The sequence below is a fragment of the Bidens hawaiensis genome, unplaced genomic scaffold (genome assembly GCF_021521415.1).
Source record: "Bidens hawaiensis isolate Kalapana, Puna unplaced genomic scaffold, B.hawaiensis_p1.1 tig00004743_1, whole genome shotgun sequence".
NCBI lineage: Eukaryota > Viridiplantae > Streptophyta > Magnoliopsida > Asterales > Asteraceae > Bidens > Bidens hawaiensis.
In genome coordinates, this window is record NW_027491293.1 from 1,321,364 (window position 1) to 1,340,703 (window position 19,340).

The 19,340-nt window shown below is 33.5% G+C and overlaps 1 protein-coding gene, 2 long non-coding RNA genes and 1 pseudogene across 4 annotated transcripts; 1 reads left to right on the forward strand and 3 right to left on the reverse strand.

Annotated features, from left to right (window-relative positions):
* Positions 1 to 9,924: 9,924 nt before the first annotated feature.
* On the forward strand, positions 9,925 to 11,069 carry LOC143627804 (putative membrane protein At4g09580; annotated as a pseudogene). The gene is made up of 4 exons (XR_013152647.1): positions 9,925 to 10,189; positions 10,337 to 10,604; positions 10,699 to 10,869; positions 10,937 to 11,069. The product of XR_013152647.1 is annotated as a putative membrane protein At4g09580 (transcript).
* Positions 11,070 to 11,281: 212 nt separating this feature from the next.
* LOC143627847 (uncharacterized) lies at positions 11,282 to 13,638 on the reverse strand. Its single transcript, XM_077097569.1, has 5 exons — positions 13,159 to 13,638; positions 12,417 to 12,875; positions 11,946 to 12,323; positions 11,804 to 11,871; positions 11,282 to 11,672 (listed from the first exon to the last, which is right to left on the reverse strand). Exons 1-5 carry the CDS (start codon positions 13,636 to 13,638, stop codon positions 11,459 to 11,461), a joined length of 1,599 nt encoding a protein of 532 aa, XP_076953684.1. The 3' UTR covers positions 11,282 to 11,458.
* Positions 13,639 to 15,997: 2,359 nt separating this feature from the next.
* LOC143627805 (uncharacterized) lies at positions 15,998 to 16,663 on the reverse strand. Its single transcript, XR_013152648.1, has 3 exons — positions 16,599 to 16,663; positions 16,427 to 16,513; positions 15,998 to 16,180 (listed from the first exon to the last, which is right to left on the reverse strand). It is a non-coding gene; the product is annotated as an uncharacterized LOC143627805 (long non-coding RNA).
* A 178-nt stretch (positions 16,664 to 16,841) lies between these two features.
* LOC143627806 (uncharacterized) lies at positions 16,842 to 17,539 on the reverse strand. Its single transcript, XR_013152649.1, has 3 exons — positions 17,390 to 17,539; positions 16,973 to 17,131; positions 16,842 to 16,885 (listed from the first exon to the last, which is right to left on the reverse strand). It is a non-coding gene; the product is annotated as an uncharacterized LOC143627806 (long non-coding RNA).
* Positions 17,540 to 19,340: the final 1,801 nt, after the last annotated feature.

A 19,340-nucleotide genomic window follows, 5' to 3' on the forward strand; every position in this document is an offset into this window, starting at 1 on the left:
AGATTGAATTATCTGTCTGCCTGGTGAAAATATAATATTATCAAATAATAATCAGATAATAATATTATTATTGTTTTGCTTGGTTTGGTTGAATCCGGGGTGGATGGAGGGTCCACTGGAACCAGTAAGAGCCTTCTAGCTTTCTTTGTTTCTTTCCCCCAACTTGCCCTCAATACATCAATTTTATTCTATCATAGTATACTGTAGTATCATCTCATCATCCTAAATATTTTAATAACTTACTTTATTAGTATTACTTAAATAATTCATCTACATTAATTCATTATTATACATGCACATACTCTTATATAAATTGTTATTCTATTGTTCAGTGGCATATATGAGTTGTTTGATACATCAAAGGATACATCTTCACCTTGGAGTACGTACATGTCAACATAATACCAAAAAATGTCATCATTTATCTTTTATAATATGAGAATAAATATTATTATTGTTGACATTTCATAAATATAAATTAAATTGTGGGAATATATGTGTATATGTATTTGAGTGTATGATTAAAAATTTATGAATATAAGGTTCATATAACATCAATTAAGATCTTACACATCCGCATGATATGATTTTAAAGCTCATGCCATACTTTTATAGAATTTCTTATATTTGAATTCTTCAAAAGAGTATACAACATGATCACACACACGAGTTCGCCAAGTGTAACCTTATGTCATTTCAAATCTTTTTCAGTCTATCCTAAGTTTGTCAAAAATTAAAATATAAAGGTCAATCGCTCCATCTCAAATGTAGGTTTTCATGTTAAGCTACCACAGGGGAAACTTGTATCCAGCCATCTTAAATGACGAATCCAGCCATCTGAAATTAACTCGTCATAGCTGATTTGGCATGCCACTAGAAAAGAGAACCTCGATTCTACCATCTCAGATAGAGAAACACCTAAAACCCATTACGACTCTAGTCAGATACCGACAACACACTATATTTATTTTGTTTTGTTTTCAAAGCCTACTCCTTTGAAAAATAAATAATCATGTATTAGATTTAGATTCCTTTACCTTCTATTTCAATGTAATCTAAACTTTTCAAAAATGTTTCTCTCTATTCCAGCAAGGCAACAACAATACTATGTGTGTAACTCATGTCTCAGTTTTGACAACAATGTCTACCTACTATGAGAAACCATGCTCTTTTGAACTAGAACCGTGTAAACTGATTCCTGCTCGACGATACATGTAATTCATGTCTTCTAAGTCGTCGAATAATTTTTGTAATGTCACAGCACACTATTAGTTAATCAACAAGAAATGATGTTTTCAAGACTCTTGTTGACTATCTTTGACGTTTGATATGGTACAATAATTTAAGCAGAATATGTTCATACTCTATTTGTAACTCTTGGACCATCTCTAACAATTTCTGGTTCAAAGCAGCCACATCACTGTGATATTACTTTTCTAAAAACCATATTTTTACTCCAACAATACACCTTCTCAAACCATCTTTAAATTTCCACATAATCACTTACTTTTACAATTATTTTAAATAAGAATTTCACAATACTATAAAATATTTAATTTTTATTTAAATAAATAGCAATATAATAAAAATTTAGTAATGTTTTTTTTCTAGGACTTTTTTGTAGTATTTTTTTATTCGAATTAAGGTTGTAAAATAAAAAATAATCGTTAAAAAACTAGCAATTAAAAAATTTAATCGTTAAACTTGTCGTTACGTAAAAATAGACAAACAAAAAAATACATAATTTTTGAAATAAATATAAAAAAATATGTACATATGTATAATATTTTAATGTATTTTATAAATGTAAATAAAAATATATATATGGGGTGAAAGAGATGGTGGGGCCCACAATTGATTGGTTTTTGTTGGTTTGGAAATTCAAACTTGGCTTCTTAGTTTTTGATATAAACCACATCCTCCAATGGTTAAGTTGGTTTGAACCAACCAAAAACCATCCGATGGAGGTGCTCTTAGTTGCAACCAGCAACTTCATGTATCACCGCCTTTGAGGTTTGATATGATGCAAAATTTAGGCAAAATAAGATCATATATAATTTTTTTTTTATTTTAGATTCTTAAAGGTAAATTTATGCATCATAACCCTCATTGAAGCATGATATGGTGTGAAACTCAGTCAATTTATGGTCATATTCTTGATCCGATGAACCTTTTAAGACACTTATCTATAACTTTATGTATCATTGTCGTCGTCGGTTTTGTGGCTGATATAAATTTAGCCAAAATACGGTCATATATTTTTAATTAAATGAACCATTAAGGTCATATATTCTTATTTAAGTTTCTTTATAAGGTTACAAAGCTGTTTTCTGAAAGCCACAAATCATGTCCTTTTAAAATGATTTTTGAAAAAGCCAATAAGTCAATAAGTTGTTTTCAAACTCAATTCCAAACATGCACTAAAGACTCTTACTTGTAACTTTATACATCATTCATCATCTTGGTGACCTAATACGCTACAAGTTTTAGCCCGAAAAAAGGTCATATGATGTTTTTAAGAGTCTTAAGTTGTAACTTTATGCATAATCATCATCTCTAAGGCTTAATATGGTACAAAATTTAACTAGAATAGCATCCGATCCTTGATCAAATGAAGTTTCAAGATTCTTAGCTATAACTATTGGAACTAAGTACCCAAGACAACGTATAAGATTATGATCATTGATATATATATATATGACTTTATGTGGAGAATTATTAAATAATGCCAAAATTGTGTTAGTTAAAGTGGTTAACAAAAGTGCAGGGGTGTTAGTTGTCAGTTTGGAAAGTTCAGTTAACTAGTGATGAAGATACGAAAGTTGAGGGACCATATATGTTTCAAAAGTTGTTTGTTAACACCTAATTGACAATCAATTTGGGGTTTTAGGGTTTATGTACGCTTGTGGATTCAATTGTTTAGTTTTTATTGTTTCGTTTTCAATTCCTTTTGTAATCATTTTTCAACTAGATTTTCTATCCGGCGCGTTGCGCCGGGGCAGTTGGCAAAACCGTAACATTGAAACCTGGGTGTTGGTAAAACCCGAGCATTACGACGATGAGTTGACACGAATTCAGTCAATACCAACTTAAGGTATCGGAATTAAAACAAAAGGGTCGGTAAAACTCGAGCGTTGCGGTGGTGAGTCGGTAAAACCTGAGCGTTGTTGGTCTCGAGATCTGTGGTGGTAAATCGACACAAATTTTGTTTCAATTATGCTCGTTACGATACTGGAACTACAAAACAAAATAAAAATACAAAAAAAAAGCCTTTGTCCCATATCAGACTGCCATTTGGACCAATAAGATGCTAGCTTCGCCAAACTTTCAAATTATATATATTAGATAATTTGTTGTTGATGATAATAACTATCGTTCGATTCTTTCAATTCCATCGTTTCTTGGTGTTAATTCGTAACATTAACTGATGCTAGTCATGACAGTAAGCGAGCATTGTTAGGGTTAGAAAAGTTTAATGCATGATACTCATGACATTATAGGGGAGTTTATGGATGTAGCCTGTAAAGAAGAAACATTGTTTCCTAAGTCAAATGGAATGATTATATATATTTGTGGGTATTATACAAAAGAATAAACTTTGCATGAGCATGACATACTAAGAGCCATGTTATGAACGATGGCCACTGGTGGGTCATGTGTCAGAGACATGAGTCGTGTGATATCTTAGTAGTTTATCAAGCAAGATACATGTTTGTGAGTAGTTAACAAGGTTACATGTTATGAATATGAAATGCACTTGATTTTGAGGACAACATAGTTATTCCTATGTTTTCTTCTTACCTTCTTAAAATATTGCTAAAACGGTTTAAAATCTCAAACAATTAATTAAAAAAAATATATTAACTACGAGTTTTATGTTGATAAAAAAATCTTAATTTATTGGTAAAATCTAACTCTCTTTTAAAAGCTTGGTGCCGCAAACCTTCTATTGGGCCAAGTGGTGGCCCTTCGTTAGGCCACGCTAAATTGTTTTTTTTAATTCGGGTATTATAACCAATGTAACTGAAACCGACCAAAGTAGCATAGACTCACCGCCTCAACGTCCGGTAACGATAACCCTTGGATTTTACCAACACCTCAATTTCATCAACCAAGGCTACCCCATTGGTCCATTCTTTGTTTTAGTTCCGAAACCATAACGAACTTGAGTGAATTCGCATCGACTCACGGAATGACAACGCTTGGGTTTTACCGACCAAATAAACGTCGTATTAAATTTTTATTTGTTTTATAAGTTAATTTGACGAACTTACTATTTAGATTTTAACGCTCGAGTTTAACCAACATTGTTTATATCGTAACCAAAGTAGCTGATTCCAACCAATGTTACGTCGATTTGCCGTCGTAACACTCGGGTTTTACCAACTGTAACGCCTAGGTTTTACCAAATGATTTTACCACGCAACGTGTAGGTAAATAACTAATTAATTTATATACATCAAAATCTTATATGTATTCAAATAAAATAATAATAGTAAATTTGAAATTGGAAAATATATATGGAGGGTTGAGTTACTATATAAAGACCAACAAAAATGAGAAGTCTGAGAAGCCATAATTGATTGACATATGTCGGTAAAAGGGTATAAAAGTAATACTACATATTTTCTCTCTCTACATGCAAGTCACATGCCAATTCCCCCATCATTTTAACACGTCTATAACTTTTTCATGCAAAATTATTTTTTTAGAAAAATTTCACCATAATAACAAGCATTTTTTATCTTTAATATGAGTATCACTTTGTTATATAAAATAAAAAAAAATTACGTCATTGTGTCTTTTCGTCGTTGTGTCTTTCTGTTTGTTGTTGTGTTTTTTTCGTCATTGTGTTTTTCAAATCATCATTATGTTTTTTTTAAATGCTAATAATATGGTTATATAATAATAATACGTAAATGTAATGATAAAATAATAACAAATTATCTAATACATAAAACACAATAATGAATACATATTACACAATTACATGAAACGTAATACAGAATGATGAATACATATAACACAATGACCAGAAACGTAAAACACAATGGTGAATACATATAACACAATAACCTGAAACATAAAACACAATGAAAACTACATATTACACAATGACATGAACATAATACACAATGACTAAAACACAATGATAAGTAGTAAGACAAATGATTAGCACAAAGACACAATGACAAACAAAAAGACACAATGACGTAATCTTTGTTTTAATTGCTATCTTTAATATGAGTATCAATTGATAACACAATGACCAAAATCTATAACACACTGCATAGAAAAATCCAATTAAAAATCATAATAAACAATCAATAACACAATATAAAAAAACTCACTATTTTTTTTATTTTTATATAGCAGTATGATACTCATATTAAAGATAAAAAACGCTTATTATTATGGTGAATTTTTTTTTTTAAATAATGTTGCATGAAAAAGTTATGGAAGTTTTAAAATGGTGGGGAATTAACATGTATCTTGCATGTGGAAAGAAAAAGATAATAAAAGTGGGTTATAAACTTTATGTCTTTTTCATCAATTTATTTTTTTAAATTAATTTCCGCCATTCAAATCTAAGATCAATGGATTAGATTCCTTCTCACTCTTTTCATTTTTGTTGTCCTTTGTATTTTAACTTTACCCTGTACATGAAATCTACCCTATATAATAAAGGATGTCCTTTGTATTTTAACTTTACCCTGGATATGAAATCTACCCTATGTAATAAAGGAATCAGCCGTCACCTTCTCAATCACCCAATTTTTTATTTTCTCACTCATAGCAATAATGCCTAATTATTTATTACGGGTTATTTATTCTTTAGGTTTACGATTATTAATATTATATCTCCAGCAAAGCTGTTTAACAATTACGCTTCATCTTTGCTCAGGATTCTCTTCATCCCAGATTCCTGATAGCCTGCCCCTATTCTTAAAAGCCGGATTCAATCGATGTTCAAGAATAAAGGGTACGTGTAACAAATTGAATCTGGATATAAAATTGGGTTCAGACTTGAATCTGGCTACCATGTTCAATCGATGAGCAGCCTCCCATCATCTAGGGATTCACGAATCAGGAAGGTATGCTAGCTATTTTATTTGCAATTTTATGTTTCCTAATTCACCAATCTGAGAACGAACCCTAATCCATAGTAATATGTTAGTGGTAACGAATGATAACCAGGGAAAGACTCACAATATGGAATGATTGACGAACTGTAACTTCTTTAAAACTATTTTTACACTTTTGAAATTTTTAAAACAAATGATAACCAGATTCAATTTAATAATGAATACTACAACTACGAAGTTTTTGAGATTGAATGCAAACAACTGAAGCTTATATATATTAGCGGAGTTGAAATTTGCCTCCTTTTAGTTTTCTTTTAGTGACTGATTCCAAGAGAATATAAAAATCTGAAGTTTATAATGCCCATTAGTGTAAAGTTAACATAAGGATGTTCAGTGTGATTTTTGAATTTAAAGTTTGAAACCCACAGTTTTATAATAACGTTAAGGACTTTTTTTCCTTTTTATTGAAATTTTGTCTATTATTTATATGTTTTATAAAGGCTGCTAAGCAAAGAATGCAAACAGGCCATTTTGCTCCAACCCTGATGTTGTTCACCTTATTGTTGCTAAAGAGGGATTTAATTTTATATTACAGTGAGGTGTGATTATGAAAAAAAGAGTAATAAGCACAGTGAGTTGTCGCACAGTAAGAGTGATATTCACAATGAATTGTGATAATAAAAGAAAGATTTATATTCACAATGACCGATGATTTTGAAATAATCTTTTAATCACAGTGAGGTGTGATAGAGATGGAATGCATGATTGATGAAGTATGTTTGAAATATAATACTTGATATTGAGATGTGTGGTATATAAAAAATGAATTTTTATAAAGATCATACAAACAAGACTTGGCCCGTTTCCTTGACCTGCCAAGTGATATGGTCAAAATTCCGCAGTGTTGTCGTCACATTTCTGTACCGTTTTGACTTTTGAGTTTTAATGTTGTAGGTTCAAGGCTCAAGTTTTTCACAGATTTGTCTTAAATCTATGCACTGTTTATAAACGTTTCAGGAATAGACATGTTAAAGGCTGATATAGGTGATCCAATCTCATGTTTGAAGAACGAAGACGATATGCTCTAAAATGTACAAACATTATATCAACCAATATTGGTGGCAAGAATGGAGAATCAAAACAAGTATGATTCGAATATTATAAATAATTGGTTTTAAAAGGCAAGTCTTACTGCTTGCGTACTTCTGTTGTCGAATATTTTATTTTTTAAATTTGTATCGACCCGTTAATGTTGAAGTTAAAAATCAATATGTTTGACCTTAAAAGTCAACCGTCTCGATCACTTATAAAATAAACTGCAATTTGACTTGTGAAGGTCAAACTTAACACCTTAAATTTCCAGTTTGCTATGATGGTGTTTCAAAAATAACAATATGTTTGACCTAGACCAGACGTAAAATTTTACAATACGTTTTATTTTAGACATTCATAAATATGTGTATGCATGTATTTTTTATATTTATGTTACACTTAATAAATAATCCATTATAGTCTAAGCTAAGAATTTGGATAACCTTATACATTATTTTAGTTTCTTCATGTTAAATTCTTTGTTTTCTTATTAATATTGAATATATTTCATTTATACCAACTAACCCGAAGCTGAAGAAGTAGATGCAGACATGCAGTTGCTATGTAGAGACACTGCTTCTATTATGAATTTTTGAAAGCTTTGATTTTAGCTTTATATATCATTTTTCATTTTAGACGTCTTGTATAATTGCATTAAGATATAACGAACTTAAACCGTAAAACCAAACCAGAACCAAATTGTCAGTAACGGTTAAGTTCGGTTTGGTTTTAAATTTAAATGGTTCAGTTTAAGTTATCAAAAGTTAAAACCGTTACTACAGTTTGACCTAAAAACCGTTAAAGCCGAACCTTGAACTAATTTAATATATAATTTTGTGAAAATATAATGTTCAAGTTGATAGGACAGGGGCCCATCCGAAGTTGATTTTAAAGCAGCGGGTACCTTGTTCAGCAAGACTAACAATTTGGAGCTGATAAATGTACTACTATCTAAAGAAACAAGGGCCTTTGATTCTATATGATCTGTGTTGAAAATTTTACAATATGTTTGTTTAGTTATTTATGTTTTGTGCTTTGGTAGTCTACCACAAGGTAATTTCAATGGGTGAGTTGATCATTGAGTGAGTTGATCTGTTATGTTTGTATTTTTGATATGTTCTTTTTTTAGTGGTTATAGTATGATTTCATTACTTTTTATACATGTTTACCTGAATAATTAACCAAATGTTCTCTCTAAAATGTTGTCTATCCGTGGTGCATGTCTGTTTCGGTATATCTGTCAAACAATTAGCCATTTAGATTGTTATGTTATGTTAATAACATTGTAATTCTTTGATGAAGCTTTGCTTGACTGGTGCAAAATGACAAAGAGGGATCAAACTTGGTGGATGATGATAACATCATAGATTGTAGTTGTCTATCCAGAAAATGGTTATGGAGGCGAACTTGGTGGTTATTATCATACGTGAGCTATTTACCTGTTTTGAAACAAGGATGAGTATGCAAAGAAGTCTTACTTATTTGTGACTTATTGTTGCAGCGTTTCGAATATAACTTTTGTAAATGTAATGTAGAATACAATTCTAATAAAAATATGATAATTTAATTGTGTGTTATTATTATTATTTTTATGGTTCTTTCTGTTTTAATATTAAAAATGCTGATCATTAATGAACTTAAAAATTTAGATTAAACGAAAATTGCTTTATGCATTTTTTTTTTAACTTCTATGTTATTATTTAACTTGAACTATTTTTTCTATGTTTTGTGGCCATGTGATGCTACAAACTGTTTTTGCTCCTATGTTTTTAATACAATGCTTATGGGTTTAATATTTGTATTGACACTTAACGTAATTGTTATTATTATGTTTTTTATATATTATCTTTCTCTCTACAATAGATGTTTTTAACTGCTTAAAATTGCGCTTACTTTTTTTTTTCAATACATTTGGTTTTAATTAGATATATGACTTTCAATTTATATATTTAACAAATATATAAGTTTTATATTTGAACGACTAAATGTTACACTATATGGACTACAAAGATTGAACTATACCTTCTATTTCACGCCATAACTGTCTTATCATCTCGCCAAAGTGAGATTAACAATAAAAAAAATATATAAATAATATCGAATTCAAAACATGTTAACTTTCATTTATTATATTTACCAAATATAATAAAATAATAAATAGATAATATAATTTTGATATGCTATCAATTTACACCATAATCTTAGTCATCTCATAAAAACTTAACTTCATTAACACTTTTCTAACATTATTTAAGTAAACAATTCTAATATCTTTTGTATGTTATCAAATGAATATTCTACAAAATACAGGTGTCACATCTTGTTTTTTAAACGTTGTGAATTATAAAATTTTATTTTCGACTTAAAATTAAAAGTGTTCATTTTTCAGCCCGTGTATGACACGTGTTTCTAACATAGTGAAAATATAAATGAAAGACAGTAAATATAAAGAGTTGAAAGAGAGATTTGAAAGAAAAAGTAATATTAAAATCCCGAAAATACCCTGGGAAACAAAAACCTACAAATGCATTTCCAGGTTTCCAGCCGCCGACGCGTACTTTGCAGTCATCTCGTTCGGCTACGTTACGGCCCACCATTCACCCCCAAATCCAATTCACACTTCATTCATTCTAGCCACCAATTCAAACCCTAGCTTTCTCTAATCAATGCGAGACAGTACACGGCATCAATTACCTCCAGATCAGCATCTAGTAACACAATTTGAAGCTAATTGCTTTTGTTATTAATGGCGGCCCCGAGGAATCTGGTGGTAGATACTGGACGTTGATCAAGGATGAAGAGACTGCTGCTGAAGATTCACCTACCAGTAAGAAGCCTGTTGGTGCCAAATTGGACGCCAGGTATCCGCTGACCGGCTGGGAATTCCCCGTGGCCTTGAGCGTCTTCCTCGTGTTTACGACCGGATTGTTTTGTATTTACCTTACTATGCCGGCTGCTGAGTACGGAAAGCTTAAGCTGCCTCGGTCGATATCCGATTTAAGAATGATCAAGTAGGTATCTGAATGCTAAAAGCCTGACTATTTGAGTATTATACTATTATGTGGTGTAGTAACATGTTATTTAGGGACTAGGGTTTAGAATTGAATTAATGGATTAAGAATTGATAGAATCTGATTTGTTTAAATTGATATTGTTAGAGATGATCTCGGAACGTATGCAAGCATCTACCCAACAAAGTTCATTCTTGGTTACTGTTCGACTTACATATTTATGCAAACGTTTATGATACCTGGAACCATTTTCATGTCATTGCTTGCTGGGGCTCTTTTTGGTGTAAAAGGTATCTTCTTGGTGGTTTTCAATGCCACTGTGGGTGCCTCGTCTTGTTTTTTTCTGTCAAAGTTGATTGGAAGGCCGTTAGTTTTGTGGCTGTGGCCGGAAAAGTTGAAATTGTTTCAGGCAGAGGTATGTGTGTAACCTTAAGTCTTCAATTTGACTACATTTATTTCGGTTTTGGTGTCTAGTGTGCTCACCTTTGAATGTTTGGCATGTGTTTTAGATTGCAAAACGCGGTGACAAATTGCTAAACTATATGCTCTTTTTGAGGATAACTCCGACCTTACCAAATCTTTTCATTAATTTGGCGTCTCCAATTGTGGATATACCATTCCATGTGTTCTTTTTGGCTACTGTTGTTGGCCTCATTCCAGCCTCTTATATTACTGTTAGGGTAAGCTGCTTGTTTTTCCTTATAATCATTTAAAACATTTTTAATTTTTTGGTTTCTTTTCTGTCAGGCTGGGCTTGCTCTTGGAGATTTGAACTCGGTTAAAGATCTATACAATTTGAAGACGTTAACTGTACTTTTTCTCATTGGATTCATCTCCATAGTACCAACGGTGCTGAAGAGAAAACGGATATATGAATAGGTAAAAAGAAAACGGATATATGAATAGGTAAAAACAGGCCGTTGTTCTTCTGTATGTTCTCATTTTACCTAAAACTCATCTTTTAAGATATTGATGCTGAGTGCCAAACATTGTATATGGATAAACATGGGTATAAACATTTCTAAATTATCATACTTTTTCATGGCAAAACAAAACAAATGGTCTAAGACTGGTAAAACTTTAAAAGCATGGCTTAACCAACAAACTTATCAAGATGTGACAAGAAAAAAACAACCCCTTCATTAAAGATTTGACAAAAAAAAACTACAATCATTCTACATGAAGTCAAGTCAAGTTCTGTTCTACAAACGAGCACAAAATATGATGGGGAGGTTAAACTTCTCTTTACAAGCAAAACGAGTATCTGCACTACACAGAGCCTGATCCAGGCATGAAGGGCGTGAACTCCAGTGACTTCAGGGATTTAGATAAATCTTCCCGCTTTGGTGGGACCCACAAACCTCCATTTGGAAGCAGTATCTGTGATTGGTCGTTCCTGCTGTTGCCTGCTTCAATGCCTTTAGTAGGAACTTCTTTAACCTTCTTTACGTATTCAAAAAATTCGGCAATTTGGCGTGCATACCTTAACATGCATATAAAATAGAGAAATATGTTCATATCAATCTAAAAGAAAAGACATGAATGCTGAAAATTAACTCGTTTTAGTCCTTTTTCTTTATAATCATTAAGTTAATTATGATTAGAAAAGCGTACTGTTTTTTGGCTTCAACATCCTTGCTGAAATCAATCGTGAGCTCACAGTCTAGAACCAATGCAGGTACCTGTGTAGGATATAGAGACGATAAGACATATAGGATAACCGTTAAAAGGGTAGCATTGAGAAAATAAAAACTACCTTCTGTATGCTTGAATGCATATGATTGCCTTCCAGATAAAGCACACGGTCTCTAATATCAGGATGTAAAGAACCATCCATGTGACCAAGAGCGCTGCTAACAGATAGAGTTCCATGATCTCCACTTTGAGACGGAAAAAGCCAACTTTCATGCTTTTCATGCAGATCACGAAGATAATCAAGGCTGACCCCACCTTCCTCTGATCTCTTACGAAGCATCATTCGTTTATGGCATGTATCCGGGCTGGCCCGGAGATATATAAAAGCATCTGGAATAAGACCCGGAAGAGATGAAACAACCGGATCAAACCACGAATCGTAGATGCTAATTTCCATTTCGTTCATCCACTTGGCTTCATGTACCGCTCTCACAAAAACCTTTATTGAACACAAAAAAAAAAGTCAATTTATAGATTTCATAGTTATAACAAACTTCAATAATGCTTTAAAAGCTTAAAACTTAATGCATACCATCCTATCACTAAAAACACTTCTCTCCATTAATCTGAGAGGCTTAATTCCACTAGACGACTCCTTCTCCTGCATAACTCGTGTAACAAACACATAGTTTTGAAACGTGTATGCATACCTTTCTGGCTCGGCATAAAAAGCATTTAATATGTTAAAGTGATCAGGCCCAATATCTTGCCACTTGCCAATGGGTTCAGGAACAATCTCAACAAGATCTTGAAGTTCAAGAGTTTCATTGGCAATTCTCTGCAAGAAAGTCGTCTTTCCCACACTAATATTCCCTTCAACACAGAATGTAAGTCGTTTCTTTTGTGGTGCAGTGGTGACACGGTCATCTTTAAGTTCTTCATCCACACTCTCTTTGATAAATGTGGTTATACTTTCAGCATGGTTTCTGTGTATGATGCCAACTGAGCCTCTCAAAAACTCCACCATCTTCTGACTTGATTCCCCAAAAAACTAAAGACAAGGAAAAAGAAAACCAACATATTAATAATCTTGAAAAGATATTCTGCTGTGACTCTACTTGAATAAGTCAATGACCATATATGTAACATGATTTTGAAGCATAAGCCAACTGTAGAATTACTTAAATACCCTTGTTTTCCAAACAACATCAACCATCTCCTATAAGCAACCCATAGAATATTCATCAAGTAGCAGGCATCTTTTTCATATAAATTACAATACACTGCAGCAAACATACCCATAAATTACATTATCTAAAAGAATAAAAAAGTACCTTGTCCTTATAGATTTGCTTGAGCTCAGCTACACCTCCTATACCATTCTCGACCAATTTCCTCAAATTTCTCAGGCCCACGCCCGGAATCGTCAGCAAATCCGGGTTTCCGAACTGCGGAGCACCACCGCTGCCACCAAAACCCCTATGTCTCCTATTCAGTTTCACAGACTTATCATTACCATCATCACCACTACTATTATCCTCAGACCTCGTCGCCGAAGCCGAAACCTCATTATCAGGAAAAGCAGAGGTATGTAACCAAGCTACCTTACCCCCAATTCTATTCTCCTTTAACACAGCCCAAGCCCTAGACGGAGCCATAACACACCGGCAACTACGACACGTGTAAGTAGAACTAGACACAAACCGAGTCGAATTCGGACATGTATTACTATTACTACTACTATTAAAAGTTTTAGGGCCTCTACAGCCTACAGCAGTAGCCATACCGGCGGTGGTGGCGGCGGCTGACGGCATTGTAAGTGTATTCTGTTTGGTAAACCCTAGAGAGCAAAATGTGGAATTGGTGGTGTTTGGATTAAAATAAAACCTTGAAGGGATAAGGACAGGTCGAGGTGGTGTTAAAATGTGGGATAAAAACTTCTGCATATTAAACAAACCATTGTGTTGTGTTATGCCATTTGTGTGTTGTCTTGTAGCTTTGTTTTCACTGTGATAATTATCTCTCTCTGCAACTGGCGTGTAGAAGAGCCAAAGGGTTTTAGCTTGTTAGGGTTTTCAGAATTTAATTAGATCAATCGTCCCTTTATATTTTCTGGGTTACGGGTTAAGTCCCTGGAGTATTGGTTCTTTTACCTGCAAGTTCAGTAAAGAGAGCGCCGCCACACACCATTACATCCCTTAGGCTGCGTGCTATGGCGGAAGGGGAGGAACGGGGCGAGGAAGGAACGGGGGAACACCGCCGGGGGCACCTTCAAGGCGGGCGCGGAAAGGGCGGGGGGCTCACCCTAATGGTTAAAAATAGAGCCGTTTAAAAAAAAATTATACTCACTCCGTCTCATTAGAAGTGTCCATACTTCTTTTTTTATTTGTCTCATTACAAATGTCCATTTTCAAACTTTATTAGCTAATTTCCAAATTTACCCATAATCAAACAAAACTAGTATTAATAAACAATATTGATGGACCCAATTTTCAAATGCATTATTGTCATTTGGTATGCAAAAAAAGTAATCATTCAATCCATCTTAAACTTGTGTGTTTTTCAAACCATGACATTTCTATGGAGGGAGTAATTAACATTTCTATATAAATTCAAACTTTTTTCTCAATTTTACTCAAACAACTTTCATCTTCACACCAAATTTAACAATCTTCATAACTTTCATCTTCACACAAAATCATGAATCCTAGCTCGAACCCAAACCCAAACCCGAACACAAGCTCAAGCTCAACACCGAACCCAAACCAAAACCCGTGGGATCCGAGTTGTATGTGGTGGGCGAGGACGAGGACTACGAGCATTAGTTATATTTTTATTTGTAGGATTTTTATTTTGTATTTTAGTATTATTGTATTTTTTTAATTATTGTATTATATATGATTCTATTGGTTTTTTTGTTTTATGAAAAAAAAAGGTCGGGCTTTGAAGCCCCCCACCATAGAGGGGCATTATGGGCTTCGATGCCCCCAGTGCGCAAGTGGCGCTGTGGAGGGGCTTCGAAGCCCCTCACCATCATAGCATAGAGCCTTAAGGCTGTATGCTATGGTGAGGGGCATCGAAGGCCCTCCACAGCGCCACATCATCGCCTCGTAAAAAGCCGGGGCATCGAAGCCCGTCCCGCTATGGTTTAATACCCTTTGGGCGCCCCAATATATATGTATGTGTGTATGTGAGAGAGAGGAGAGAGAGAGCTTTACCAATGGCGCCGGTCGTCCTCATGCCCGGCCCCCCTCCGTGCCCGCCTCCACCGCGCCCCCTAACGGTGTTCCAACTCCAACGGCGCCTTTTCTCCCCCCTTGAAGGCGCCCATAATGCATAGTCTAACAAAGAGGGTGCCAAAGGTGCAGCGTTAGCGCAATAGCGAGTGTTGGGAAAGGAGAGGTGAGGTCATATGTTTCTTTAGCCAATCACATTTATCCATTTATTTTTTTATATTAGAAAAACATTAAATAATAATTGCATTGTTAGGGTTGTAAACAAATCAAACTGAACGAGACCTTGTCATCCGTTAAGATTTAATCAAACGTAAATGGATGGTTCATGAACATTTTTTTAACTAAAACTAATATGCATCTATAAACATAAATAAAGAAAAACTTTCATTAAATTAAACATAGCATAATTAAATAAAAAACATCAAAATATGAAAACACACACACACACAAAATCCTCATTATAATCTTCGATTTGTTTGACAATATCACAGTGAAATGAAAGGCTACTATCAGTGAAGAATACACCATCGTAATTGTCAGATGGAAATAATAATTTTCAAAAATCATCCATGTTGTTTGTGTGTATGTAAATTTGATAAAAACATTTGAATTGTTGAAGTAAAATGGTTTAAATGAGGTATATATTAGATAGGTAACAATAACTATTTTTTTCTTAATTATTAAACGATGATAAATCCATTGGATACCGGCTACATTCTTCAAACCATTTAGTGAACACAACCCATGTCTTAAACCCGAAATTAGTATTCGCAAGGGTGGTGGCGGTGTACCCAAGCGGTTATGCTACCCGTGCAACTGTGCAAGGGTACGGCCTCCCTTAGTGAATTAGTTTGGTTATATTCTTCTGGGTTGATCACTTATCATTTATTGATTCTAAGAAACATTTACCAAGATTTCTACATACAAAAGATTTTATTTTTGTACACAAACAATAATAGATACATCTACATGTACATATATAAATCAAAACAAATACCAACAAGACCTCTCAAACGAAACAATCAGCAAACCAAACACGTTTCCTATTTCCATAGAGCCATGACTACAGACATCGCTATTATTCCAACCCAATGAAACCCTCCAGGAAGAAATCTGTTGCCTGCAAAACCAAAAGTCAAAGTCAACAAAAATGTTTGACTTTTTATATAATATATAGTTTCCAGTTCACATGTAATTTTCATAGAGGTTGAAGAATTAGCCAATCCTTGACTAGTTCCTAATGTTTTCAGATTTATCTTTATATTTATATATTATTTATGACTTCATACAGTTTTTAAAACCGGTCCCACTAGTGGACCAGTAAAAAGAACTCGTTCAGTTATGAAAACATAGCCAGTTGTCTCACCTTGATTGTGATCACCAGACGAGCCACTTGGCGACGACGTGTCTGCCAACCGTACTCCAAGTTTATTGCAATCGTTTCCAATTGCACCTGTTTCAAGATTCAAACGTTTATTCAAAGATCTAACAAATATGGGTTATATATTTGTAAAGAATTAACGGTTGGTTAATCGTACAACTGCTGAAGCACGGAAAATGGGAGACGTTCATGAGATTCGTGTATCCTGGGTTGCAGTCACATTATGCTTATATGTATTATCCTGGTTGCATTTACCTTCTCCACAGTATGTCCAGTACAAGCTAAATTAAGCCATATAAACGTATAAGCATCAATAAAAACAGCCTAAAAAACATAAACTCTGCTGTAATTCACGAAATCAGCGAGTAAGTGGATTACGATCAAAGAGAGAATTATTATTAGGGCTCGGGGGAGGAGCTGGCATGCACGAGTAGTCAAGAGTACCTAATAAACCAACAACATATATATTAAGGTCAGTTATGAACTTATGATGTCAGCACCTATTTAGTTGCATTTAACGGTTGATCTTACAGTTGGGAATGACACATGGAAGGAAGTCATGGTCATCGTCATCATCTTTGGACCGAGTTCTGCGCCATCCTGGATCACACTTGCAGACAAAACCGAACGGTTTAGTGCCATCTGCTGAGCAGTTTCCTTTTCCACAGTTGACTTTGCCACAAAAATCATCTATTCAAACATATGCATATATCTTGATTAGTATGTATACAAAATATACTCTACAGGTAAAAACGACAAATAAAAAGGTGTTTGGACCAGTCTATCTATCCGCTGAGATAGAGGTAAGGTTTGCGCTCATGACATATTCTTTGGGTCCTACCGATACTCTGTATTAGTGGGATCATACAGGGTACGCTTGTTTATTTGTTTGTTAATATGTATACAAACAATGGTTGAATTAATTTTACCACAAGAGGGATGATTTACCTAAGAAAGGAGAGTTGATAGGTGGCATATTGAAATCGAAGTCTGATTTAGCCATCGAAAACATGAACACAACAACAATTAGTATGGTAGAGATGGAAGCAAATGAAGATGTGGAAGAAGCCATTGTATTCACTTGATGGAAGGAGGATAAGTTTGCTAATTAGCAGGGACTTTGTATGCTTTATATATATGTTCCCATAACTAAACCACCACCTAACCAAATACTTATAACAATATCTTTCTGTTGATAACAGGGAAAACCTCAAAAGACTTTAAAAATGCACATGTAACAGTGTAACACATAAAAAGCAAATATCAAATTAGGGATGAGGATTTTAGCCAAGTACATGTACAAGAACCAAACTGATACCGTGCGTACACCATGGGTATTGATACCAGTATTCGTTGTTTCATGTTTTCGGTTATAGTATTTTCGATGATAGCGATAAAGACTGGTACCGAAGCAACACATTCGGTACAGTATTCAGTTTACATTTCCACTCATTTTCAGTTTCGGGATTTTCCATTACTGGTTCGGTACCGGTGGTCCAGTATAGTTCCGATTTCATCTCTATATCAAATATACTATATAAAAGTAAAAACGATGCATTTGTAATTTTGATTGTAGTCACCAATTTTCTTTTTACTTATTTAAATTGAAAGAAGTTATGTATTCCAGAAATAGTCAACAAATTCTTTTATTACCCAATAAAAGTCAGTTGTTTAGGTATCATTTTGTATTATCATTTGACTTGTTCATTGCCTAAAGTTTAATACTTTGCGACTAATTTGATGGCGTATATAATGATTTGTTATACACAATACTTTTATAATTGACTTTATTTAGTCATTGTGTTAAAAGGGAATAAAGCTTTTAAAAAGGTTTTAACATTCGAATTTTAAAAAGCAAAAGGTTTTAACATTTCGTTGTATGATTTTTATATTGTTTAATATTACTTAAAGCGTTGCCCGGATTCAAGAAGGTTTACTTTTTCATTTTAAAATTTTGAAATTTAACTTATAGATTGGTGAAATTATGGGAGTGGAAATTTAACATATAGTTTAATTTAATTTAACTTTTTATATGTTATAAAACATCCTTTCACTCAAGAATAAAATGAACATCTTCTGGAAGTGAGGACCAATTCAAAAAATTTAAAGTAATAAAATCTTTTCGATGGAGACTGGTGGCCTTGTGGGTAAATTTCATTTGGTTTAAAGACTTAAAACGAATTGAATATTTCCATAAGAAGCTTCTTTAAAGTCTTAAAATAAATAAAGTAGTTTTAAAACAAGTGTAAATCCTTACCATAGACGAAGTTAACAACCTTCTTCTTTCGTTGCCTTTTTTTCTTTTTATATTTCTTTAATAGAAATGTTTGGAAATTATATAAACATATATGGACGGGCTTAAAAGAAAACCATTACACACTTCGAAATAAAAAAAAACCATTGTTTGGTATTTGGTTGTAGTGAGGACGAGAATGTGATGGTCTTAAATAAGATTCTCGGCCGTACTTTTCACTCAGCGATCTTATGTTGATGCCATCTTAATGCTATATTGTTGTTCACTCTTCACCACTTAACTAAGAAAATACTTTTCACTGATCACCATTATAATCTTGTTATGTGAACATCTATGGAGTTTGGAGTAGACCTGTGGAAAGCTTGGTTATCACCATACATCTTTTCATATGAATGTTACATGTCCTCTGAAATAATTTTATGACTTAACTATATGGGTGCGTACATAGCTATGGTATGATTAAATTACATAGTTTTTAATGTGATTTTAGCATGTTGGTGTTTACTAGATCACATGAGAGTTTACTTGATATTCGCATATTATTGAATCCCATGTTGGGTTTTGTGATTTCAGTATGTTTGACTAGTTACTGGATCATATGAGACTTTATGTGTTATTGGTCATCTCCAAGACTCAGGTGTCCCG

Bases quoted from the DNA above. Each gene is read 5' to 3' on its own strand.
- LOC143627847 (XM_077097569.1), bottom strand. From the start codon at position 13,638: ATGCCGTCAGCCGCCGCCACCACCGCCGGTATGGCTACTGCTGTAGGC. The intron at 12,324-12,416 runs GTATGCATTAAG...TGTTCAATAAAG, and splicing joins GTGTTTTTAGTGATAGGATG to GTTTTTGTGAGAGCGGTACA. The intron at 11,872-11,945 runs GTAGTTTTTATT...TATCCTACACAG, and splicing joins TGCATTCAAGCATACAGAAG to GTACCTGCATTGGTTCTAGA.